We start from the raw sequence: 26323 nt of genomic DNA on the forward strand, positions 1-26323 counted from the left end.
TGGCTTTCCAACTGATCCCAAAGGTGTTGTATGTGGTTGAGATCTGGGCTCTGTGCAGGCCAGTCAAGTTCTTCCCCACCGATCTTGACAAAACCATTTCTATTTGGACCTCGCTGTGTGCCCGGGGGCATTGTCATGCTGAAACAGGAAAGGGCCTTCACCAAACTGTTGCCACAAAGTTGGAAGCACAGAATCATCTGGAATGTCATTACATTAAGACTTGCCTTCAGTGGAACTAAGGGGCCTAGCCCAAACCATGAAAAACAGCCCCAGACCCAAGGGGTGTCCAGGTAGTTTTGGTCACATAGTGTACATTTGGAAAAACATCAAAGACTTAATTTCCATTATAGACCCAGAAATTACAGAATGTCCCATATGTCGGGTGTCTGCTCTGGCTCTGTAGTCTGTTTTGTCATTGGTTGATATGTCTGTGGTATGTTTTAGCTAATTAAGGCTGCGATCAGTCATCACAGGTATGTTCTACAGACCTCCATACCAATTAGAATGAGAACCTCACTGCTGAAGATCTGAATGCTTTGTCTTCTGTGGAATACTCTTGGGCCTGTACTCTGGCAGGACTGGTCCTGAGATTGGCCTCGTGGTTAAAGGAAGGTTTTACATCTTCTCTTCATACTGTTTGTAGAGTTCATTTTTGTGGCCTCTGAACTCACTAAAATATATTTGTGGAGAAACATTGTAACATGTTTGTATAAATATAATGAAATATAAACATCCATCCATCCATTATTTATACCAGCTTATCCTGAGCAGGGTCACGGGGGGTGCTGGAGCCTATCCCAGCATGCATTGGGCGAGAGGCAGGAGTACACCCTGGACAGGCCGCCAACCTATCGCAGGGCACACACACCATTCACTCACCATTCACTTACACACTCGTACCCATGGGCAATTTAGAGTCTCCACTTAGCCTACCTGCATGTCGTTGGACTGTGGGAGGAAACCAGAATACCCGGAGGAAACCCACGCGGACACGGGGAGAACATGCAAACAACACAGAAAGACCCCAAGCCGAGATTCAAACCCACGACCTTCTTACTGTGAGGCGAAACAGATATCATAAAATATAAACATTTTATGAAAATGTAGCTTTTTTTTTTCCTTCACAATAGTTTGGTTACTTCAGAGATCAGCGAAATCATCTAAGCAAACTGCATGTGTTGGGAAAAGGAAGAGAGCAGCGAGTCAGAGTTAAGGGCCGGTGTTGATTGACTCCAGGGGCCGACGGTAAGGTGGAGAGTGGGGCGTGTTGTCTCTCCAGTGAAAGGTCTCTGGCTGACGGGCTCCTCCCTCTCTCTCTGCCCCAGATGACAACCTGTCGGCAGGCAGTGCCATGGAGGTGGACGACCGTCTGGCTCACCTGGAGCAGCGCGTCCAGCTGCAGGAGGACGAGATCCAGCTGCTGAAGGCGGCGCTGGCCGACGCCCTGCGCAGGCTGGGGTGCTGCGAGGAGCAGGGCCAGCAGCCCGGGAAGAGGGGCGCGCCCATCAGGGCTGAGGGCCTGCTGCCGGGATGTCCCGGCGCTCTCCGGAATGCAGGAGGTGCGTTCAGCAGGACTTCAGAAGCGCTGATGGGAGCTGTAGTCCAGTACTGTAGCTGTGTGCGGGCTCTGGACTTCAACTCCCATCAGACTGTGTGTAACCGCAGTGTTTTTCTATCTGAACTCACCCCAGCTGGAATAGAACATGGTGTTCTTCTGGTCACAATTCCCATTGGATGGTGGGGAGGAGGTGGATTAATTGAAACAGGACTCTTCATTTGTCCATGTAATTGAATAATGTTGTGGATTGAGAATGACACACATTATTCTTAAATAGGAATTACATATAGACCAAAACCAGCCACAGCTGGCACTGGCAGGGCTTGCATTTGATACCTGACCGTGGAGCCCATCCATGCATTAGAACAGTGCCTAAAGCTGATGAGTCATCCAGCAGACCCATTATGTATTTTAACCCATTTTGTATTTTTTATTTTTTGATCAACAGCCTGTATCAGGGTTTTTTCCTGGCTCAAAATGAGGTGGTACTTTAATCGTGAACACGTGATCAAATGTACATCTTGTTAGTAATCTGAATTATGCTTTTTAACAGGCAGTAGTGATCAGATGGTGACTACTTCTGTACTTTTTACCGTCTCCTCCTCACAAACTCCCTTTCTAAAAAAAAGTGTGGGTTATTCTACGGGCCATATCTGCATAAACATTAAACTGACAGGATGTAATTCAGGAAACTTGAAGGTATTGGACGTGCTTTTGGTGCGAAAGAGATTAAGACTTGGGCTACCTGTCTGAACTCAGAGAGCTCAGAGCGGTGTCTGATCGCGTGGATACAGCGCTGTAGCTTTGCACTGTTCAGTAGTGCCTTTCCTGGTGCGATACAGCGGCACCGCAGAGTAATACCGCCATCGCAGAAATTATAGAAGTGCACCAAACACTCGTATTTATGACATATTTCCATGTCAAAACCGGGAAGAATTTTGTGGAGGCGGTGCAAGATTCGATCAAGGCGGTGGCCTCAGAAATCTCCATGCTGGAAAAACCCTGCGCATACCCTGCTGAACGTTAGCCTTTGTGCTAAATGCGCTGTGGCGCACCGTATTGGATCGGTAGACCCATCCCATCAGAACAGCATCCTACATCAACAGCAGAGTATTACACTGCAACATGACTGATGCAGGACTTGCTGTGACTCATTAGATAGCCTAGATCTGATTCATATTAACATGGCATTTTCATGGAGATAGCAGGGATTCAGTTTTAGGAATACTTCACTGTACTGTACACATACCCATCCTGTACATTTTTATACATATAATAGCTACACATGTTTATGTTGTGTTGGGAAGCTGCACACACACCATGACAGTGCACTTACCTTAGAGAACTGGCAGGCAGATGCCAGTGTAAAACAGCCTAAACATCAGAAAGATATGGAGGATTATAAAATAATGATCTACAGTAGAGGAGGTAGTCAGTGGCCGCTCAAGGTCAGATCTTTTTACAAATCAACAAACTCCAGCTCTGTATTCTTTGCAGGACTAGAGTATTATCTTTGTGTCAGCACTAACTTTGGAAGGGTATTTATGTTTTTACATTGTGTAAGTCTTGGCTGATTTGTGTTTTCTCTCTCAAACAATACCAGTCCGTCAGCTCTTGCAAGCCTTACCATCCAAGCACCTCAGCAATGGCTACCTGCCCCAGAAACAGCTGGGCGGCTTCCCTTCCTCCCCCTCATCCCCTAAAAAGGAGGTGCTGCTGTCAATCAAAAGGTTAGTATGCAAGTAATTCTGGTTTATAAGAAAAAACAACTGATCATTTATGGGCCAGTGTGTCATTAAGCAAGTGCTGCACTACCAAGTTTTGCCTGTAGATGTCAGCAATACATAATTTTGCATGGTCTGACCTGCAGATACAGAAACCCGAACTGCAAAAATGGCACACTTCTGCATTTATCAATGTGTGTCCGTCGTAGCCGCCCTGTTTCTTGCCATCCCATCTCTCCTCCCCCTCCCACCCTCCCCCACCCATGAATGACATCACGGCTGCTGCTGTAAGCTCTTTTAAGCGGGACACAGTCGGACCGACACGGTTTAATGGCATCTGCAGAAACGCCTGTGCCCCATGCTCACTTCTCTGCTGTAATCAGTTCCACTGCGTGATCATGGTGATCAGATTAAAGGGCTGGGCATGCAGAGACCTGCTGTTTAGTACAACCCATCTCCCTATAGGCTGAGACCTCGCTGTGGAATACAGCGTGTCTCCCTATAGGCCGAGACCTCGCTGTGGAATACAGCCCGTCTCCCTATAGGCCGAGACCTCGCTGTGGAATACAGCCCGTCTCCCTATAGGCCGAGACCTCGCTGTGGGATACAGCCCGTCTCCCTATAGGCTGAGACCTCCCTGTGGGATACAGCCCGTCTCCCTATAAGCTGAGACCTCGCTGTGGAATACAGCCCGTCTCCCTATAGGCTGAGACCTCGCTGTGGAATACAGCGTGTCTCCCTATAGGCCGAGACCTCGCTGTGGAATACAGCCCGTCTCCCTATAGGCCGAGACCTCGCTGTGGAATACAGCCCGTCTCCCTATAGGCTGAGACCTCGCTGTGGAATACAGCGCGTCTCCCTATAGGCTGAGACCTTGCTGTGGAATACAGCGTGTCTCCCTATAGGCCGAGACCTCGCTGTGGAATACAGCCCGTCTCCCTATAGGCTGAGACCTCGCTGTGGAATACAGCCCGTCTCCCTATAGGCCGAGACCTCGCTGTGTATACAGCGCGTCTCCCTATAGGCTGAGACCTCGCTGTGGAATACAGCCTGTCTCTCTATAGGCTGAGACCTCGCTGTGGAATACAGCCCGTCTCCCTATAGGCCGAGACCTCGCTGTGGAATACAGCCCGTCTCCCTATAGGCTGAGACCTCGCTGTGGAATACAGCCCGTCTCCCTATAGGCCGAGACCTCGCTGTGGAATACAGCCCGTCTCCCTATAGGCCGAGACCTCGCTGTGGAATACAGCCCGTCTCCCTATAGGCTGAGACCTCGCTGTGGAATACAGCCCGTCTCCCTATAGGCCGAGACCTCGCTGTGGAATACAGCCCGTCTCCCTATAGGCTGAGACCTCGCTGTGGAATACAGCGTGTCTCCCTATTGGCTGTGACTCTGTAGGGAACACCTGTCCTGGCTTTGCCAACAGTGCAGAGTGCTCAGCTGCAGCGTTTGGACTTAAAAATTATATAAACACCGTAAATGTAATACCCACCTCCTTTCACAACTTTTCCTAAATATTTGGGTTTAAAATAACTGAGTTTTTAGAATGCGTTAAAAAATCATTAAATACATACAGGCAGTTTGTTCCATTTTTTTCTTTACAAAACCCCCCCCCTTGTAGATTATAGATACCAGGTGCTGATACCCAGGTGTGAATGGGAAGCTCTCTCCTCCAGCACCCTATGCAGCAACTGAATGACCGAGGGTTTGATATGAATTGCTTGATCCAGCGTTATCAAAACTAATTTCACACGTATAATCATGCAAAATAAATGAATTACAATCGTTTAATGAAGATGATTTACTTTGATGAATGACTTCAGCCTGGGGATCAATAAGTATATGGAAATGACAGGTTCATAGCTTTGTAGAGATAATGTCTCCGACATCCTTTCAGTTGCTCACCAAAACTGCGACTTTGGCTAAAGACAACCCTGCTCTCACAAACAACCAGAGCTGTGCGTTCTCTGTGGAATTGATCACTCCGAGGAGAGAAACAGTAAATATGTAAAAGCGCGGTCCAATTAGAGGGAGCAGGGGAAGGAAGAAGCCAGCTGCAGGGGAGGAGAAGTTTGACATTGGGGGGAGGGGGGCATATTTGCTCCCCAGCCCCTACCCCTGCCCGCCCCCACAATAAATATTATAGTGGAAAAGTTCATTGGTTCCACCAGAGCCAGCTGTGGATATTACAGATGCAGACACGTGCTAGCCTCATCCATTCTCACCTGAAAGAGCTGGCATTGTGTTTCTTTATTGTTCTGTGTGTATGAGATCGACTAGTCAGTAACAGGATAACAGTAGACACCCTCAAGAGGGCACAAGAATGAAAGTATAATGTTTAATCGACTTAGTTAAACTGTATTTAACCCTCTAACATCAAAATGCGTGAATTAAATACATGAGAAACGTTCTGTCTTTAGACTGTCTTTTCGATTATTTCCATCGTGGTCCTTGGAACATCAAGGACCACAATGGAAATAAGTCCAGGACAATTTCTTCACGTGCTAGTCTTTTGATACATGTGTTTTTAATTTTGTCAAATAAACCAAACCAAACTAAACTGTCTTTAGATAACTAAATGCATACATAATAAATGTGTCTTACACAGAGTGTGGGGTGCAGACAAGGCATGTCAACTGAACAAGGTTGAAGAAGAGCTACTCTGCACCTCAACACCACCTCCCCCCTACCCCTCCACCTCTCTACCCATCCAAACCCTCTACTGACACATGGAATCTATCAAATCTATCACAACATATTTATTTACGTTATCTGAGAATATGAAATAGAGAAAGACAGAAAGTGTAATGTGTACGTGTGTCAAACATAGTAATACTAGTAGTGATTTATGGACTGATTTTGTTGCCGCATTTTTGGAAGAAGGAATGCTGGAAAATAAATGAAATGAAGACAAAAGCCAAATCAGTCCGACTTTTAACCTGGCAAACTCTCAGAAGACCTTACAACGCATTCCAGCTTCAAAAAATTCTGTCTAGAGCTAGATACATGATGGAACCGAAAAGGTTCCTGTTCTTTGACAAAGATAAGACACCCATACACGTCAATGTCAATGTATGACATATTGAACAATACATATACATATACATAACTTTATAGTAACTATATAATACAATTTGAACAATGCAAGCAACTTAATTTAATATATTAATAGTAATGCCATAGTATTCACGTTGCCTTCCATACGACTGCAAACGTCCTCACAAAATCTCATTCACGATTTGAATGGGGTGATTTTTGAAGACAGACACTGTACCCATTCAGTCATCTGATTGCAACCTACTGAGCCTACTGGTTAATAGGTACCTACTGCATGATAAGAATAGAATGATTTTTTTTAAAGAACTGGGCTCAATTAAAAGGAGTCATATTTGCTGTATCGGCATATTTGCTGTAGCGTTTTGTTGTATCATATTTCCCCCCCCACCCCCTATGCCCCTGGCAAGCCAAATTTGTTTTGACTGAAGAAAAGATTAATTAATTTTTTTAATTGCACTTCTTTAACTACTTTTTCCATTTTGTGTTTTGCCTGGTTTTGCACATTTTAGCACTTTTCTCACTGTGCCTGTAATATGCCTTGACACATTTTCACCTATATAACAAAACTGATATACTTCAGAAATGTTTTAAGAAAGTAATTCTGCACCACACGTTTCACAGTCTTCGTGAGTGCAGACATCCATACTGTAGCGCTGCATGAGCCTGATGCCCCTGGTCCGCAGGTCTGGCTACTGAACGCGGTAAAGAGACACGGCCTCTGTAATGCTGAAGCAGAGGGACAGAGAGTGCATGAGTGCTTGGCTGTGCATATCTGCCGTTTCTGATTACTGTAATCTGGTGAGAAACGCACACGGACATGAATCCCTCAAACAAAGGCTTTTCCTTTATCTGCCGTTGTCCGTGCATGAGCTATCTCTTCATTCAAAGCAGTTAGCTCTTTCCTCTCTGCGGAGTGCGGGAGGGAAATGGTAAACTTGACTCCATGTCTGTGCCAATGCACAAAGCCTTTTTCCTCCGTAGCGTAGTCATGTGGCTTCTCAGAGCTTCTTCTGTCTTCTTTACGGCCTTTCTGGAGGGTAAGGTAATCATCAACTGTCACATTCACACTCTTTCTCATTCTACCTTTTGGTTGTGTTTGGTGCCGAGCAAATAGCCAGTATTTCCGTGGTTAAATAATTAATCAATCAATGCCTGTTTATTTTAATTTTCTCATTTCAGTGAATTATGTTTTTCAATAAGCTCACTGTGCTAGTTTTTTTTTAAGTTATAGTTTTTAAAAGGCAGCTACTCGATACAGTTTGCACAGAAATAGGAATCACAGTAACTACAATGACCATAATCCATTGCGCCTACAGTCATGCAAGTTACGTGACAGTTCAGAAACACACAGAACCCAGTACTCAGAAACGATATTGAAGCTTGACCAAAAGTGTGTGACGTATACCTATACCCAATAACACATATATATTCCATAACAACGCTTGTTACAAACTGATAGTTTTTACTCATCAGACTGTCAGATCTGCCTTGAAACTGGTCCACTGATTTTGTCAACGTTACTAGTTAACTCGCTAACGCGTCTCATGGGGAGCACTGAAAACTAGGCTGGAAATGCTCGATGGGGATGGCTGGCTGCCTGCCACAGAGAAAAGTATTACTTTCAGAGTCAATAGTGTATGATAAGGGAGGCAAATTCTGAAGTCAACAAAAAAATGAAATATACATCCCTGAAATTCATATATATTTTTGAAGACAAAAGTGATCATTACATTACATTACATTCATTTATTGAAGTGATTTCCTGTAATATACACGCAACTCTGGAGCCTTTAAAATAGATTGAAATTTTTTAAATTTCTTTTAAAAAGTTAGTGTTTAACATTTCAAAGGATATTGAAAAAGAATTTCAGGTCAGTTCAATTTTATGGTACATTCATATTTCTTTAAAAAACATTGAAAAATATCGGAAAAAATCGTGGTTATTTTTCAAGCAAAATCGAACCAAACTCTAAAACAATAATCGCTGTATTCCATCTCTTTTTCCTTCTTCCTTCCTGTCCTATAGACCTTTCTCTTTTAACGACTCTCTCTCTCATATTCAAATTATGCAAATGCTAGCTCTTGCATTTCCAGGGTGTGTCATCGATGTTAACAGCACAATCAGCAACAGGAATAAAAGGATCCATTCTTATGATTGCTCATCTTATTTACTCTCTCATATCTCTCTCCCCCTCTTTTTCTCCCTGGCTTTTTTTCTCTCCTTTCCTCTTTCATTTTCTCCCTCTCTCTGTTCTTTGCTCTCCCCCCTGTCTTTCTCCCTCCCTCCCTTCTTCCCTCAGGAAAAGCGTGTCGACAGAGCGCTTATCCACGGCAAGGAGAGACATGTCGTCAGACTCCCGCAGCCGAACCACCTCCTCCAGCAGCTCCTCCTGCAGCAAGAGAGACAGGTGCCCTCCGCCCCCACCCCACCCCCACCCCAAACATGCGTTTTTCTCTCCCTCCTTTTATTCTGTGACAGAACCATGCAGAAGTTCTGCTCTAAGACCCTGTAGTACTCTACAGCAGCAGTCTGTCAGATTCTCCTTCTGTCTGCTCTGCAGAGTGGAGACACAGTGGGGCGGGGGTGGGGGGGGGGGTGCAAATCTGTCAGAAAAATAGTCCCACTTCACAACCCGAACAGACAGATGACCTTCTTCCTGTTCCCTCTCGAACATGGACTCTGTCCTTAATTGACAGCCCTTGTCACTGAGAGCCACAGCCAATTCACCCAAACTCTTGCACAAAAGAAGTCTTCAGCCCGGAGTCATTTTGTCAAACAAAGGCCAGCCTTTTGTTTCTTGCTTCTAGCGAATGTGATAGTGTAGGCTTGGGTCTGGATTGCAGCGGTTAGCGCCCTGGCTGTTGCCGTCCCAGTGCCGTGTAGATCTGTTCGATTCACAGCAACAACAGGCAGGTTATTGACCAGCATGAATAATTTACTCTCTGGTGTGTCTGACAGCAAGTGCTGCAGTGCCTGTAGGGTGGAGTCAGCAGAGTACAGTCACAGCAAAGGCCTCAGACAGTTAAGATTGCATGTACAAAAGATAAAGTGTGTGTGTGTATTTAAACATGTGTGACCCATTTTCTATAAAATAGTTGCAAATAATCAATGAAATGCTTAATTTGTTGCAGTTATTCCTGTTTGTATTAATCTATTTGTCATTGAAGACTGTTGTCAGTACACTAGTATGCCTTTCGGTCTCTGTTGAACACTTATGCAGTTAGATATCACTAAATCAAAAACATCTGGACATTGTTTGAGAAATGCATAGCCAGCCCCTGGAAGTCACACACAGTTATATGACAGTGTAATTGGGTTCTGTTAAAAAAAACAGACCATCAGCACACACCCTCCTCTCTGCACTCCCCCTTGCTGACACGTGAGATTACTGGGTTAGACTAATGGGGGTGTGGCCACAGTGAGGCAGGGTCAGGAAATGCACTGCCATTGGTGGAAAAGTCCACATAAACTAGCGGAGCTAAAGTTCCCTGAAACAGCAGTGGAGGCAGTGAGTTTCCTGATACAAGAGCAGCTCCGTTTGTTCTGTTGACCGACAGCATTCACCATGAAAAGATCATCCAGGTAAACAAACACCAGCTCCTCTGTCAGCCAGGATCAGGTGACAGTAAGGTCTTTGATATTAGCCAAAGAAGCCTTAGTGCAGTTTGCTGTTTTGCTTTAGTTTAAAAGCTGTGTTAGCACTCAGTGCTAGCGTGAGAAGTTCTGACTCCTGGTGACTCCCAGTCGTTTGCGGTGAAAAGAATGCATTTGTTGCAACAGCTTCTGCATGTGATTATAGTCTATGTGCTGGGCTTTGTTGGAAGTGTGTTTGCAGAAGGCCTTTACCTAACAAAGAACAGGGAACACAAAGAGTTTGGTTTTAAAATGAATCTGCTTCCTTTCTGTCTCTGCACGCATGTTTTTGCCATTGCAAATTCACAAAAATCTATGAAACCAACATGTTTAAAATTGGCCTCAACGAACTGAATTTCCGTGTTCAGCGCTGCAGGCGGTTTGGAGCGAGCGCTCAGCGGCGCTGGCGGGTGCTGCGTGCCTCCTCAGCAGGATCCTCTCTGCGTTGTGGTGCGTTTGTGGGGCAGTGCCGTGTTGCGGACATACGGGGCGAGCCCTGCTGCGCTAATGGGAGATTCATTACGTTGATGTGTCTGAGCAGACTCTGCAGCAGGCAGACATTGATTAGCATGCTCTCTCAGCGCACATTTAGATCCATTGACCACCATGCCCTGGGTGCAGACTCCAACACTGGAGGGGTGGGAGATATGGCATATAATATTTGCATTAGGTTATTAGATTTGTTGGAAGTGATTAAGTGCTTGCCGATGTTTATAAGGAACCAAGCACTGCATGGACAAAGGGCTTCATTATCTAACGTTTCTGTGTACGGTAGCCTGCAATGATAAAGATGATGTAATGCGATTGCTGTGCTTCCTCTACCTGCTTTGTCTCAGCAGGCTCAAATCCTGTAGATTTATAGAGTACTATTTTTCTGTATCTGTATATTTAATGTAACTCTAGTACATACACATTTAATGTGTTTATAAAAAGCATTGAATAACAAGGTGAAGAATCCATAATGAAGATTTAAGTCAAAGTTTAAACTATAAAATTCACATTACAACTTTAATTTGGCTGTTCAAATGATTTGGGAATCTAGATAACTGTTTCTCAGCTTTTAATTGAATAATCTAAATCTACTATACAATGAAATAGCTGTTTTGCTGCTGTGGGAATTTGAGAAGGTTGCCTCCCTTGGGGAGATCAACACATGTAACAACATCCTGAGGAGGTTGTCTGATGTATTTGCAATGGTAACAGTACTCACTTCTGTATTATTTTTAAATGCATAATTCAGACAAATCTTTGTACTTATGAGAACAAAAAAATTGTGTTTGGCTGTGTTGTTGCACTGACCTCCACTAATGTTGGAGACTAACTGTGGAGACGGTTCCTCTCTTCTTGGCTGGGGAGAGGAGATTTGCATCTAATTAAAAAGTTGCATAACATGAATTGACTTATGAAACCAACCCATATAATGCTAGAGCACTCGATTGCTTTGATCCAGTGGAGGTGTTTTACTGAGGAGAGCATTTAAACCGAGAAAGTTTGTCATTTCCCCTCCCTTCCTGGTTCTCCCTGCTCATCAAGCTATGATTTCCTTTGAGCTTTTGCATCACAACAAACAAATTTTGGTTCCAGTTCTTGGAAGAGCCCTGCAGATTCAGTTGGCAGCGTTTAAAAAGAACAAAAAAACATTTTGAATCGATGCAGAATACCCACGCCCCCACTTTCATTTCCAGATCCTCCTTTGTGAGTCTGGCAGATCTGCATGCGTTTAATGGCTCAACCTATGCCAGCGTGGAAGAGACCACTGCACACCTTCTGAGCTCCTTCATTTACTCACTGAAAAGCAGCCAGCGTTGCAGCCCTCCTGTCTGCTTTGGTGAGGCATTGAACGTGACAGGCCACAGAACTTCCCCTGAGGGAGCAGAGATTGGCAGAGCTATCTCTGGAAAAGGACTGGGATGGAAGCATTATAACAGTCATTATTTTAACCGTGACTGCACTCCTGTAATCAATTTTTAATTTGTGTTTTGAATGGTTATCAACAGTGTCTGAGAATCTAGTGCTCTCTAATTTCTCGCTAACATTCATGTTCCCTGTGGCTCCTTGGAAATGTTATCCTTTTGTAACAATTTCATTTTCATCTCAGACTTTTCAGCTGAAATGCATTGTTTTCGTTTTTGTTAGCTTTTTTATTTTTATTTTTTTGCTTCACCTAAATTGGCCGCACATGAGCAGATTCCAACTTGGCTTCTGTTTGAAAGTGAAGCCGCTGTTCTGATGAATGCATGAAGAGTCACCGACAGTTTTAATGAGGACTTGAGCCCATCAGAGTCTGAGAGTGAGCGGGACTTGAGCCCATCGGAGTCTGAGAGTGAGCGGGACTTGAGCCCATCGGAGTCTGAGAGTGAGCGCAGGCCTGCGTGTTACGAAAACAGCCAACAGCACTTTTTCACACACGCGTCATCATTTTCTCTTCCACTTTCTAGTCTGTCAGAAAAACCGGTAAACAGCATAAACATCCAGTTTGTCTACGCTTCTCACAGCATAATTATGCATTCACAGATATGTGCCCTCAGTCCTCCTGTTGATAGTGTTCCGGTGAACGGGTCGCTTTTCCAAACAGACCCATAAATCCTGGCTGGCCAAAGAGGGGCCGCCTCCCTTTTCCATTACATTACAGAGCTCGCCCTGGACCCCAGGCTGGCAGCCTGTGCGCCAAACTGCCACTCTGTTTAATCAGCGACTCTGCAGCATTGCGGTGTCAGTCCCCCTCTGCCCAACCCCACCCCCCCACCCCCCCCCCCACCCCCCCCACCCAGTGCCTCATGGGATATCAACGACCTGCCCTGCTGCTGTGGCTCCGCCTGCACATCTCTTTAATTGGATGCGGAAAAATCCTCAGAAAAGCCTGCTGAATGTGTGGTGTGTGTCTGAAACCCAGACTTTCATTTTCCTTCTTTACAGCTTGTATACTTTGTAATCTTCTCCCATGTAGTTAAACTGGATCAGGCTCCCTTGAGTAAAATGGGCAGTTAGCTGAAAGATTAACCCCAGGGAAAACATACATTCTCAAAACCACCAGCAACAAGAGTGAGAAGGCAAGTAATTAGCCCTCAAACTTTTCAGAATTATTTTCCATGACTACCTGATAAGTTTAAGAAGAATCTGCCATCATCAGGTAAATGATCTTTTGTTGGGTCTTGACCAGGAGTATGACCTAATAAAATAGCCTTTTAACCACCAGTCTTATTCAGAAACCTTGTACTGTTGACTTAGCTCTAGGCTACTTTGTTAAAATGTATTGTCGAGCAACCCAGGGCAGTTTATTGCTTAAACCTTTGGTCCTTATATTCAGGAACTGCGACAGCAGCCACACCTGTGTGTGTTCAGACAAAGGTCTCTGAAATGGTGTGCAGCTGTGTGTGCCTGTGTGTGTTCACTGAAAGGTCTCTGAAATGGTGCAGTGCAGCTGTGTGTGCCTGTGTGTGTTCAGAGAAAGGTTTCTGAAATGGTGTGCAGCTGTGTGTGTCTGTGTGTGTTCAGAGAAAGGTCTCTGAAATGGTGTGCAGCTGTGTGTGTCTGTGTGTGTTCACTGAAAGGTCTCTGAAATGGTGCAGTGCAGCTGTGTGTGCCTGTGTGTGTTCAGAGAAAGGTTTCTGAAATGGTGTGCAGCTGTGTGTGTCTGTGTGTGTTCAGAGAAAGGTCTCTGAAATGGTGTGCAGCTGTGTGTGTCTGTGTGTGTTCAGAGAAAGGTTTCTGAAATGGTGCAGAGCAGCCCTGCCCCAGCCCTCAGCTGCATGTCGTCTGTTCAGTGTCGTCCTGGAGATGGAATGATCCACCACATTGTAGGAGCTCAGCATTAATTTTTCAGACTTCTGCTGCTGAGACCGGTCAGCTAGTCTCCATGCTGAAAATGCTGTAAAGGAAACGTTCACAAGTATTTTTTTTACTGTTCATCTTATGTGAAAAGTTTGTTTTAATGTGTTTTATGTCCATATGATGCTTTTCTAAACTATTTCCTGTTTACTTTTCAGCAAATCCAAAGAATGCACCGTCAATGCCGGTAAGTTTTATTGTACCTTTGAGCAGATGATCTACCTCATTGGCTCTTAATTTGTCTATTTGAAAAAGAAGCCATGATTGCATCTAATTAGGAACTCTCTTATGGACAAAAACAGATTCCGCTCAAGGATTTGTCAGTTTTTGGCTCCCGCCATCTTGGCCTTGATGGTGAAAAGTTTCCCAGTCCTTCCTGCTGAAAGTTAAGCTTAGTATGCTTAGTATGATGCTGCCAGCACTGCGCTTGATGACTGAGAGGGCATTACCTGGCTGTTGGGCTGTGTCTTTTGTGCCAGACATTGTGCTGGTTTGTTTTCAGACCAAAGAGCCCAACTTTAGTCTCATCACACTAAAAATGTTCTTCCAGGAATATTCAGGGTCAAGTTCTGTTACATGCCTCCTGGCAAACTACCGGTGTAACTCAATGTTGACCTTTCTCTGTGGTTAACGTCCATCCACTCTCCCAAAGGAGGCCACATGTAAAGCACTGGAGAGATTGTTGATCTCTGGACAGTTATTCCCATTTCAGACAATGAGTTCTGCAACTCAGATGCCCTACTTTTTGGTAGCCCAGTTTGGTAGGACGACCTGTCTGGGTCATGTCTCGGTTGTTCCATATTTTTTGGCCCTAGAAGGTTCAGACTTTGATAATCTTTCTATAACCTTCTCTAGCTTTTTGCCTCTCGACAACTTCTTCCTGAAATTCCTTGGGCAGTTCCTCGGTCTTCATGACAGCGTGACTGATCTGATCTGCCCTTTCAGCTGATATTGTGTTTCAAAGTCAGTGATATTCATTCAGCAGCCATGCAGTTGAACACTGGTGGATTCAACATAGGTGGAGCACATTAGCCTATGTAGTGTGATATCTCAAGAAAATGAAATATGCTTTGCCCAGTTTAGGTTTTGAGTACAAAGGGGTGAATAGTCATCTATGAAGTCATTTTCAGGTTTTTATTTCTAATCTAGTTTTTAAAACCTCTAAATACTGTTTCATTTTAACAATATTGAGTTACGTAAATAGGAATATAAAGAAATCCCATTAAAATTTTAATTTTAATTTAATTTGCAACACAGCAAAATGAGAAATAATCAACTAGGGGTAAAAACTTTCTGAAGAAACTGTATAGTAGCATGCTGTCAATATGCTTGGTAAGCACAGGAGCAATTATGTGGGTGCGTTACCTAAGAGATGACATCACCCTCAGAAAATGTTTGCCCCCCCCCCCCCGTGTCCCTTGCAGAGGACGGGTATGTGCGCATGTTTCTGCGCGGACGCCCAGTCACCATGCAGATCCCAGACCAGCTGAGGGACAGCTACAGCCTGGACAGCAAGCTGGACCTGACTGAGCGCAAGCTGAAACTGCAGTGGGCGTATCCTTACGTGGCCCCGCCCACCTGGCAGGCGGACAGGACGCGGGCGTGAGACCCCCAGTCCCACACAATGAGCCGCTCTGTCCGCCCCCCCCTCCCCCCCAGCCACCCCATGCTGCAGCGCAAATGAACGAACCCGCACTGAGAGAGCTATGCAAATGAGCTTGAACCATGAGGCTGTACTGAGCCACTTCCAGCTCTCACTGGCGTTCTTCTGCTGTAATACACAAGCATCTTGCATAACAGCAGGCTACAGAGAGAGCCAATAAGTTACTGCTTCTGTGGGATTTAAAGGGTTAAAATGACTGCAGAGTGTCCTTAGGCCTGAGCCCAAGGGAGGCACTGCCTGGGTCTGTAGATGGCCTGGGCTCCGGGCTTCATTAGTGTCAGTGATGTGAGTTGCAGAAGTAATGTGTCCTGTCTGGGAGCTACTCTTATGCCCTTATGTAAGCAGGACCGGGGTTCCCCTGTAAGGGTCCATTATGAGGGAGCCATTGGTCCCCAAGTGGCTTTTTCACATATGCGTTGGTTGCACGCTCTGGCGTGGAATCCTTTAACTAGGTTTTAATCCCTTAACTGCTTGGCGACCAGGTACGGTTACAGGGGCCGAGACTGCCGCTCTAACCTGTACCTGCTTCCCACGGGTGAGATCGTCTACTTCATCGCCTCGGCCGTGGTGCTGTACAATGTGGAGGAGCAGCAGCAGAGGCACTACCTGGGCCACAACGACGACGTCAAGTGGTAAACACCCTCTCTCAGCCCAAAAAGCCCGCAGGGTCCACCTCCAGAGTCAATCCCATTACCCACCCTCTCTCAGCCCAAAAAGCCTGCAGGGTCCACCTCCAGAGTCAATCCCATTACCCACCCACTCTCAGCCCAAAAAGCCTGCAGGGTCCACCTCCAGAGTCAATCCCATTACCCACGCTCTCTCAGCCCAAAAAGCCTGCAGGGTCCACCTCCAGAGTCAATCCCATTACCCACCCTCTCTCAGCCCAAAAAGCCTGCAGGGTCCACCTCCAGAGCCAAGCCCCTTAACCACCCTCTCTCAGCCCAAAGTGCCCACAGGGTCCACCTCCAGAGTCAATCCCATTACCCACCCTCTCTCAGCCCAAAAAGCTTGCAGGGTCCTCCTCCAGAGTCAATCCCATTACCCACCCTCTCTCAGCCCAAAAAGCCTGCAGGGTCCACCTAAAGGGGCAATCCCATTACCCACCCACTCTCAGCCCAAAAGATCTGTAGGGTCCGCCTCCAGAGTCAATCCCATTACCCACCCACTCTCAGCCCAAAAGATCTGTAGGGTCCGCCTCCAGAGTCAATCCCATTTTCCACGTTTACTGATTCTGGCCCCCCTGAAAACTATGTGCAAATTAAGGTGTTCCTTCACATCTCAGATCAGGACATGAAACGACTGACACTTTTATCCACGTTTTCACATGTCTCTCTGTCTCATATTGTCACCATTGTAAACCAGAGTAGGAGCTGCTAATGAGAATCATGTTTGACTGTGATTTCCATTTTGGGAGCAGTGGTGGACAGATCAGTCTTCAATGTGGAAACTGAATTTATTTTTTAAATTTTGTTTTGTTGATTTCCACCAAACATTTTTACACCAGTTAGATGTCTGATCAGTGTCGGTCATGGGGGTTGATATGGCGTTAATTAGTGGGGCAGAAGTTTTTTTTTTGATGTTGGTAATTCCATGAGCACAAAACATGACATAAAAGTAGCCGTCATGGATCAACATCGATCAGGCTTGTAGCAGGGATGCAGGTTGACTAATATTTTGGGGAGTTAGCTCTATTGGATGTGAGGAGACAGTATTGATGTTTTGAGTTGAAAATATCCAATTGTCATAAGGAATTCATTTAAGCATTTAGGAATTGATTTTGTGAAAAGAAATGCAGACTATGGATTTGTTATAACCCTCCCTTGCTTTTTCTTAAAGGAATAACATGGTGGTTGAATCTGCCAGTTGTCTTTAGGCAACAACAAAACAAATGTGCATAATTTTTTTTATTATTCAGTCATTTAAATGTATTTTAAAACATATTTTTCTAAGCCTAAATTTCCCACTATAAAAGTTCACCCAAACTGTCTGGGCGTGGTAATGAGAACTGTCAGTTAGCTATGATTGACAGACCGTGCCCCGTTACCATAGTTACCTCCATGATACGCGCTCATCTTGGGAGACTGAATTTTCACAAGCTAGCTAACTTAGTATATTAAGTATCGATAGCTAAGGACATTGACTTATATCCAATAATACTTTTTGCTAGCTAGCTGGCCAAGTTAAGATAAACCCACAACTATAACGTCCTTATGAAAGCAAACTAGCTAGCTAACATTATCAATAACATTACATTATGAAAGCAAACTACATTGCTAGCTAACGTTAGCTAGCTAGCTATAATTGAATATAATCAACCAGAGATAGTCTACTAGTCCTTAAAAGGCACTCTAATAAGTGAACCTAACGTTAGTCAAATATTTGCATTGTCTTGCCTGTAAGCCAGTGGCACAAACTATGCGTCACGAGTTATCCATGGGTCCTCAAATATGATTTAGAATGAGCTATCACAGCAAAACGAGGGCAAAATTGAGCTTTAGAATGTCGCCAGCAGTGTATGCGCGTGAGCTCGACAATACATTTCTCACAGAAAAGGTAGTTTGTCGCCTTTTTTTAGTTCATTACAGTGGTGATAGAAGTGACAATAATGAATTGGTGCTGTTAGCCTTTACTGATCGCCGTACAGGGTTAATGTGAAATAGCTAGCACAATCGGACAGCGCTAACCCATAAAATGTACTTTGAATGATACTTGCTCAATCGAATGGTAAATCTGAAAAACATTTGATTATAGTTAGCGGCACCAAAATTTTCTTTCACACTCTCAATAAACGGCAAAAGTCCCAGTAGAAGATTGAATTAAACCTTTTAAAGTTATATATTTCCTGAAATGTTATCGATTCCGCTTGTCCACAGTGAGTGAAACTAGGCGATCTGAGCGTATAGTTTCTATGTAAATTACGTCAGAACGATTCAACCTTGTTGTTTGCTACCTAGACTTCACAGCGCACTTGTAGCAGGACCGTGTGTCCAGTCACATTTCTTTATGGGGCGTGGAAAGCGGAGTGGTTACTGTACTTGTGACGCACTAAGTCGATAACATTCTCAACCGGTTGAAAATAGGACGATAAATTTAAAATGCATATTTCTCCAAAAATAAAGAACGGACATATTTAATACTTTACTCATCGTGTTTCTTCAATGCCTCTTGTGCAAATAGCACATAAAACTGAGAAAGTGTGAAAACCACCATGTTACTCCTTTAAAGGCATATTATGCAGGATATTTTAATCTTGCGGTGGTCCTGTGTTAACAATCAAAGAGGTCTCCTTCTGTCTTCAACCCTGCCCACTCACCCACTCAGCCACCTAACATAGCTAGCTGGATAGCTAGAGTTCACGTTACTTACAGGTCCTACAGAAAAAACACCAACTCAGCATTGCGTCTGTTGTATCCCCCTTGTGAATTTCGGCTGTCACGATTGAGGAAAAGCAATTCCAAGGTAGACTCGGGTTTTTATATGAGCCCTGTTGGATTGTTGTTTTGCTTCGCTGTACTTCTGCTTCTTCACCTCCACCATTGTAGTAGCTAGCCACAAATGCTCTGCTGAAACCCACCGCACAGGCTCTGTAGCCACACCCTCCCCTCCCCACACAGAAAAGAGCATCAAGCCCAGAAATGTCATGAAGACCTTTTAGAATAAGAAATACAGGAAAAGGAGCACGGATTTGGCTAATGTGCAAAAAAGATAGTCCCACTGCATCATAGATGAAAATACTAATTTTATAATATTTTCAAAGTGAAAATCCTACATATTATGCCTTTGAACGTTATCACAAAATACTTATTTAGCATTGTTTTATAAATTCAGAAATTTGCCAAACTCTGAAACTTGTATGTTGAGGCAAAGTCAAGGATATTGAAGAGAAAGCGGCTGCTCTTATGGCTCAGGTCTGACTGCGAGAATAACAGCACTGTTGTCTTTGGCAGTTTGGGAGTCCATCCAGACATGGTCACCATAGCAACTGGACAAGTTGCTGGAACCTCCAAAGATGGCAAGGTACACCACAGATGGATGTTTGTTCTATTATGACGCATGGCTGTGAACAGTGTAAGAGCTGTGTGGACTGGGTGTAGGGGGGATGGGCACAGTTTGTTGACTTAAACTTTTTGTAAAAAAAAACACATTGTTTAAATAAGTAGATGCTCATGCAAAGATGTTCCATCTTACATCTTTTTCTTTCCATCTGCTGAAGGAAAATATGAATATGACTTTGTGGCACAGTCGGCTGTGGATTGAAGTTTGACAGTTCAAGATTACAATGGCTTTTTCATTTCCTGCGTATTTTTGCCTGACAGAAAGCCTGTGTTTTCAACATGTAGCATTTTCTCTCTCTCCCCTCCCCCCACTCTGTCTCTCTCCCTCCTTTCAGCAATTGGCCCCTCATGTTCGAGTGTGGGACTCGGTCAGTCTCAACACCCTCCATGTTATTGGGACAGGGGTGTTTGACCGTGCAGTTACCTGTGTGGCCTTCTCCAAGTCAGTAAGTCTGCTAGAGACCACAACATTGAAGTGCAAAGCTGACACTATCATAAACAAATCTAAGTTTACCATTTAACTTCACCCATTTATCACTTATTACATTATTGATTGTGGTTAATGTGTGAGTGTGAGTATGTTAACACTGTGCCTGTGGCATCTCCTCCTCGCAGAACGGTGGTGCCTATCTGTGCGCTGTGGATGACGCCAATGACCACATCCTGTCAGTGTGGGACTGGCAGAAAGAGAAGCAGCTGGCTGATGTGAAGGTGAATGACAGAACACTAACGTTCCTCGTAATACGCTAACGTCCTTTGCTATACGCTAACGTTCCTCTCTATACGCTAGTGTTCTTTGCTATACGCTAACGTTCACTAAAGCTCATGTATGCCTGTATCTGTATCTAAGCAGGAAAAAACCATATGCAGATTTTTTTCAAATATAATATTACATATACATTTGGGGAAAATGAACTGTGGTACTTTGCATTCTGTCTGACAGTGCCCCACTAAGTTAGCACTAAGCATTCATTGACAATGACAATGTATTCATTACATTACATTACATGCATTTACCAGATGCTCTTAACTAGCATCCATTTATACAGCTGGATATATACTGAAGCAATGCAGGTTAAGTACCATGCTGACTGAGTTAGCGCTGCGCTAACAGTACTGTGCATTCCACCTGATGCTCAGTTAGCGCTGCGCTAACTACAGTGCATTCCACCTGACGCTGAGTTAGCGCTGCGCTAACAGTACTGTGCATTCCACCTGATGCTCAGTTAGCGCTGCGCTAACAGTACTGTGAATTTCACCTGATGCTCAGTTAGCGCTGCGCTAACAGTACTGTGCATTCCACCTGAAGCTCAGTTAGCGCTGCGCTAAAAGTACTGTGCATTCCACCTGACGCTGAGTTAGCGCTGCGCTAACAGTACTGTGCATTCCACCTGACAGTGCTCCAATGACTCTGTGCTGGGAGCCTCCTTTCACCCTATGGAGGCTAACCTGATTGTCACCTGTGGGAAGTCCCACCTCAACTTCTGGACCATGGAGGGGAATGTACTCACCAAGAGGCAGGGCCTGTTTGAGGTACAAACTGAAAGATTAACTGGAGCTGTTCTCTTACCTGTAGTTTCTCACGACTCACACAGTACCGATTTTCTCTTTTCATGTTTATATCTATTTCAGCTAGAAATGCATGTCTCTGGAAGAAAAGTATAAATTAGTTTGGATGCATTCAGGTTTTAAGCACATGCACCAAATTAGTATAGCTATGCAAGCCATTATTATAGATACTCAGTGTGTGCAAGCACAGGCTTGCGCTGACAGATCTGTGGTTTCTTAATGAGGTGGAAGCGCCTGACTGGCCATTAGGCCTGCCTCCAGAACCACTTTAGACTGAGTGACAAGCGCTTGAGCATGCCCAGTAAATTATTCCATTACGGAGCGTCGCGGGGGCTGCCTCCTGATTGGTCCTTGCTCTCGCTTCCCAGAAACACGAGAAGCCCAAGTACGTGCTGTGTGTCGCCTTCGCCGAGAACGGAGACGCCATCACCGGAGATTCCAGCGGGAATATCTACATCTGGGGGAAAGGTCAGATTAGTCCCAGTTAGCGCCAGTGGTTACTTATGCTGTTCGTTGTGGTTGCTAAGTGGTTGTTAAGGCAAAAGCCAGTAATCATTAATTGCAGACCCCAGTTTTTTAAGAATGTTCAAAACATTAGTATTTATTGGAATAATGTGCTTGCATCACTTGGTCAATCAACAGGAAAAATGTAAATTTAATGTTTTCTCTTACTAAATATGCTATGAATATTCAGTCACACTGTGACTAGTTAAAGTTGAGCTATGGTGTAGAACATGTTCTGTGGAGGACGTCTTAAATTGTGCATTTTGAGATTAATTGATCTCATCATTTAATGAAATAGATTAGTCCAGCAGTGACACGTTATCCTGTGTTGACCAGTAGAGGATCAGGCTTTTACAGATCATTTATGAAAGGATGTTTAAGGTTAAGAACTGTACTGATTACAGAGGTGATCGCAGGTCTCTTATGATGAGTTGTCCCTGCCCATACCTGCTCTACCCCTTACCTGCCCCTTTCTGAGCCAGAGAAAGCATGCCTGTTAGCTGCAGGATGAGCGTGATGATGTCAGCACATAAAGGCCGGGGTGAAGCGTGATGATGTCAGCACATAAAGGGCGGGGTGAAGCGTGATGATGTCAGCACATAAAGGGTGGGGTGAAGCGTGATGATGTCAGCACATAAAGGGTGGAGTGAAGCATGATGATGTCGGCACATAAAGGGCGGTGTGATTGACAGGTGGGAGCCGGATCAGCCAGGTGGTGGGGGGGGCCCACGAGGGTGGGATCTTCTCCCTCTGCGTGCTGAAGGACGGGACGCTGGTGTCGGGGGGAGGGAAGGACCGACGCGTGGTGCTGTGGGACCACAACTACCACAAGAAGAGCGAGCTTGAGGTGAGAGGACCAGGCTTCAAGGGCAAGAGGCTCCTCATGAGAAAAAACTACATTCTAAAGGCTGGATTCTTACTTCTAGTGCCAGAGTTGTGCAGGGTTGTGTGTTTACCCTGCAGGATCAAATGATTGAGAACACAAAGGATTCTCTTATACCGATGGATGGATACATAATATTCTGTATGTGTACAGAGTATGAACGTGGACATTTGCATTTTTAGTATTCAGTATTATTCAGTGGTGCTGCTCAGTTTCCAGGTTCCTGTTCACTATTGTTTCTGTGAAGTAAATATTCCTCACACGTAGTATCCAGGGCCACTCATAATATAAAAATCATTGGTGAACTGCATTATAAAATGTAAATTTAGGTTATTTGCTTTACATTCAGCAGGAATACTTGAATACGAAGACAAATGAACTATAATTTATGAGATGGATGTACCAGTCATTCAGACTGTGTTCAGAAATACAGCTGGATATAGAGTAGTCAACCCCCCCCCCCCCCAAAGGTACAGCCTTGGATAACTTTCAGCTTTGGGCCAAGAGGTTAGTTTTAGAGCCTGGCGTTGGAGTAGCTGGGCCACCACAGGCTGGTTGATTAAAGGGTAACACCCCTTAACAGCATCTAGTCTCCAGGTTTTTCATTAAATTAAGCAGAAATTGTTGTTAGTATGGCTGCAAATTTGACAAATTGACCACTCCTGATGGAAACATTCGAAGTCACGCTGGAAAATTACTTCTGTGATGTATGTGTTCTGTGTTCTTTTAGGACTTATTTCTACCTTTGTTTTCAATACAATTATTACTGTACGTTGTTTACTAACATTGTGAATCATAAAATAGGACTTCTTCCATTTGACTGGTGTATTTCATTTTTTAAATATCTGGTGCTTGCCCTTTAAGACCGTGGGGTTCATTTCATTAAAGAACAGCAAACTGCCCCAGGTGCCCCTGCACCTGTACTGTGCGTGTGGAGCACAGGGGCCTGCCAGACCGGGTCTGCGATAGTTCAGAGTGAACAAGCTCCGCCCCTTCTCCTCCCTCCCCATCTCTCCCCTCTCCTCGTCTCTCCTCTCCTCCCCCTCCCCTCGTCTCTTCTCTCCTCCTCTCTCCTCCCCCTCCCCTCGTCTCTCCTCTCCTCCTCTCCCTTCGTCTCTCCTCTCCTCCTCTCTCTTCTCCTCCCCTCACTCCTCTCCTTCCTCTCCCTCCCTCTCCCCTGCAGGTGTCTGAGATGTTCGGGCCGGTTCGCTGCCTGGCCGAGGGGAAGCAGGACGGGCTGTTTGTGGGGACCACCCGAAACGCCATCCTGCAGGGCTCCTTCTCCGGGGAGCTCAGACCAGTCGTGCAGGTAGATAAGGCCTGGAGTGAGACCGCTCTCAGCCCGAACACTGCATCAGGGGCACGTTTACAGAGAGGTCCACACCCACAACTCTGCCACCCATTCAGAGAAGTTAATCTACTGTAGATACGCACACATACACACACACATGCACACACACCCAGGTTAAAACATATTTGTTATATAACAATATATGAACCTATCAGTATTAGTAATGAACACAGATGATATTGTTTACAGTACCACTCTTAATTTATGACAGGTAGAGACATACTGGGCTGCCTCCCCTATTGCGATATCCTCTTCCCCCAGAAGAAGTTTTCATTTTTTTGGTTCTGATAGGTATTCATATAGATTAATTTGTGCAGTGAATTTGGGAAAATATTGGTTACTGATTGAGAGGTACTTGGGGCAGGAAAGCAGGAAGAGGGCTTTTGTCTTCACCTGCCAGATTGCAGTGAGCACACAGCCTGTTCTCTTTTGCCAGCCAGGTCTTTTTGTGGGGCCCAATTTCACTGGCAAGGCTGTGGTCACTGAGTCTGTACATTGTTAATGTGCGTCTTTGTTTTTGGTTTTTAACTCTAGTAAGATATTCTGACTGGGAATAATCTTGGCCTAGAGCACAAAATTTCCAGTTTATTGTTTAAATTAGTTCCTTCATGCCAATTCTCAATGTGCAGGTTTTTATTGGTCTCGTCAAATTTTCTAAATGCAGTGGGTGTGGTATTTTGTTGTGTATTTTGTAAAAAAGAATTTTATGGCCAGTTGGTAACAGTGTGACTCAGCCTAATTCAAATGAACCCAGAATCTCTCTCCGTCTCTCCCTCCCTCCGTCTCTCTCTCTCTCTCTCTCTCTCTCTCGTGGAACAGGGCCACACGGACGAGCTGTGGGGCCTGGACTCCCACCCCACCCTGGAGCAGTTTGTGACCTGCGGCCAGGACAAGCTCGTCCACCTGTGGGACTCCGCCTCTCATCAGCCCTTGTGGAGCAAGTACATAGAGGCGTGTACACCCTCCCCCCCCCCCCCCCCCCCCCTCCTCCAGGCCTTCATTTCCCTGTTCGGTGTCAGATTTCAGAAAGGACTACGCAAGCCACACAGATGCCACCTCACCATAAACCTTTCATATGTGTGAACGGTCAAGGTTATAAAAAAAATGGAGGTTTTAAAAATTTGATCTGTTTGATAAATGTTTAACCTGGATTTGCTGCCATGAGTTAAGTAATCATTAGCCAGCTTCAGAACTGAGGTGGGGATTGGCAGATTCTTAGCTGTACTCCAGTGGTCAGACTGGCATCAGTGCGTAACAGTTTTTTGCTGAAAGAGGAAGTAGATTGAAACATTTGAACTTTAAATGAAAAAAATTGACTGATTAAAAAGTGGGAAAAAATCTATTTTTTCAGTAGCCATGATGACAGTGAGCTTGATTGTAAACTGCTGTTATCAGTGTTCTACGCATTAGTCATGGTGTTTGCACAAGGCTCAACTAATCAAACTCTGAATGAAGCCATGTCCTGCTCTGCGCATTCTGACTCTCCTGCTCTTTCCTTGATGATTGTTTGGCAGGATCCTGCACGATCTGCTGGTTTCCATCCCAACGGAGCTGTTGTTGCTGTAGGAACCATGACAGGAAGGTAGCGACAGAAAAATCTTTTCTGCGTTATGATTCAGTAGAGTTCCTGTGAGATCCGTTGAGGAGCCAAAGAAATGTGACCAATCATAAAAGTGCCACACATGCAGTAGTCAGCACACATGCAGTTGTCAGCACACATGCAGTAGCACACACACATGCAGTAGCACACATGCAGTAGTCTGCACACATGCAGTAGCACACATGCAGTAGTCAGCACACATGCAGTGCCACACATGCAGTAGTCAGCACACATGCAGTGCCACACATGCAGTAGTCAGCACACATGCAGTGGTCAGCACACAGACAGTATTGAAATATTGCTGCAACACTGTGGTTTCATTCATACACTGCGAGAGCTATGCAGGAATTGGGAGAAAGCTTTTATCTGGATTTCCAGCGAGTCAGATGTTCAGTAACATTTGGGGTTTCCTTTGTTTACTCTCTCGAAGATGTTGAGTTTTCATTCCTAGATGGAATTACTCAAGTAAAAGAATATTCTCAGGACATGTGCTGTATTTGTTAGGGGGAATTCAGTCTTCCATAGTATTGTTCCATTTGATGAATGGTTCTTTCTGCTGAGCAGACTCCAGAATCCTCTGGAAACAGCAAACAAATGTCAGTTTGCGATCCTAGAAGGCCGCAGTGCAGCTGAAACTTTCTAACTCACTTTAAACTGTCCTAGAAAGGGGGAGAATTGTTCAGATTTGTCATTCAAATTTTCCTTCGAAGACCCTGTGCAATCACCCTTTTTCTTACATTTTAACAATTCAATGAGCTGCAAGATAAAGATGTGTACTTCATTTTCACAAGCTGCAAAATAATAAAACTATATAAAGTATGCCATTTGTACAAACAAGAGCCATAGGTCTGATATGGCATAGCCAATCTGTATGTATATTCACTTCCAGTTCACTT

The 26323-nt window shown here is 44.7% G+C and overlaps 1 protein-coding gene across 4 annotated transcripts in view; it reads left to right on the top strand.

Moving 5' to 3' along the window:
• Positions 1–26323, top strand: part of LOC118209727 (echinoderm microtubule-associated protein-like 2) — a 44098-nt gene that overhangs the window by 14056 nt on the left and 3719 nt on the right. For 3 of the 4 annotated variants that reach the window (XM_035385296.1, XM_035385297.1, XM_035385298.1), the window contains exons 2-16: positions 1326–1559; positions 3162–3288; positions 8641–8748; positions 13961–13989; positions 15227–15356; positions 15948–16097; positions 19413–19482; positions 19856–19966; positions 20136–20231; positions 20919–21053; positions 21458–21557; positions 22286–22440; positions 23660–23785; positions 24647–24778; positions 25342–25409. In XM_035385296.1, coding sequence (XP_035241187.1) covers positions 1326–1559; positions 3162–3288; positions 8641–8748; positions 13961–13989; positions 15227–15356; positions 15948–16097; positions 19413–19482; positions 19856–19966; positions 20136–20231; positions 20919–21053; positions 21458–21557; positions 22286–22440; positions 23660–23785; positions 24647–24778; positions 25342–25409 — 1771 coding nt within the window. Of the gene's footprint in view, positions 1–1325; positions 1560–3161; positions 3289–8640; positions 8749–9781; positions 9924–13960; positions 13990–15226; positions 15357–15947; positions 16098–19412; positions 19483–19855; positions 19967–20135; positions 20232–20918; positions 21054–21457; positions 21558–22285; positions 22441–23659; positions 23786–24646; positions 24779–25341; positions 25410–26323 lie in introns of those variants that run through there. The other variant, XM_035385299.1, reaches the window with a different exon arrangement.

Source organism: Anguilla anguilla, chromosome 12 (genome assembly GCF_013347855.1).
Source record: "Anguilla anguilla isolate fAngAng1 chromosome 12, fAngAng1.pri, whole genome shotgun sequence".
Classification (NCBI taxonomy): domain Eukaryota; kingdom Metazoa; phylum Chordata; class Actinopteri; order Anguilliformes; family Anguillidae; genus Anguilla; species Anguilla anguilla.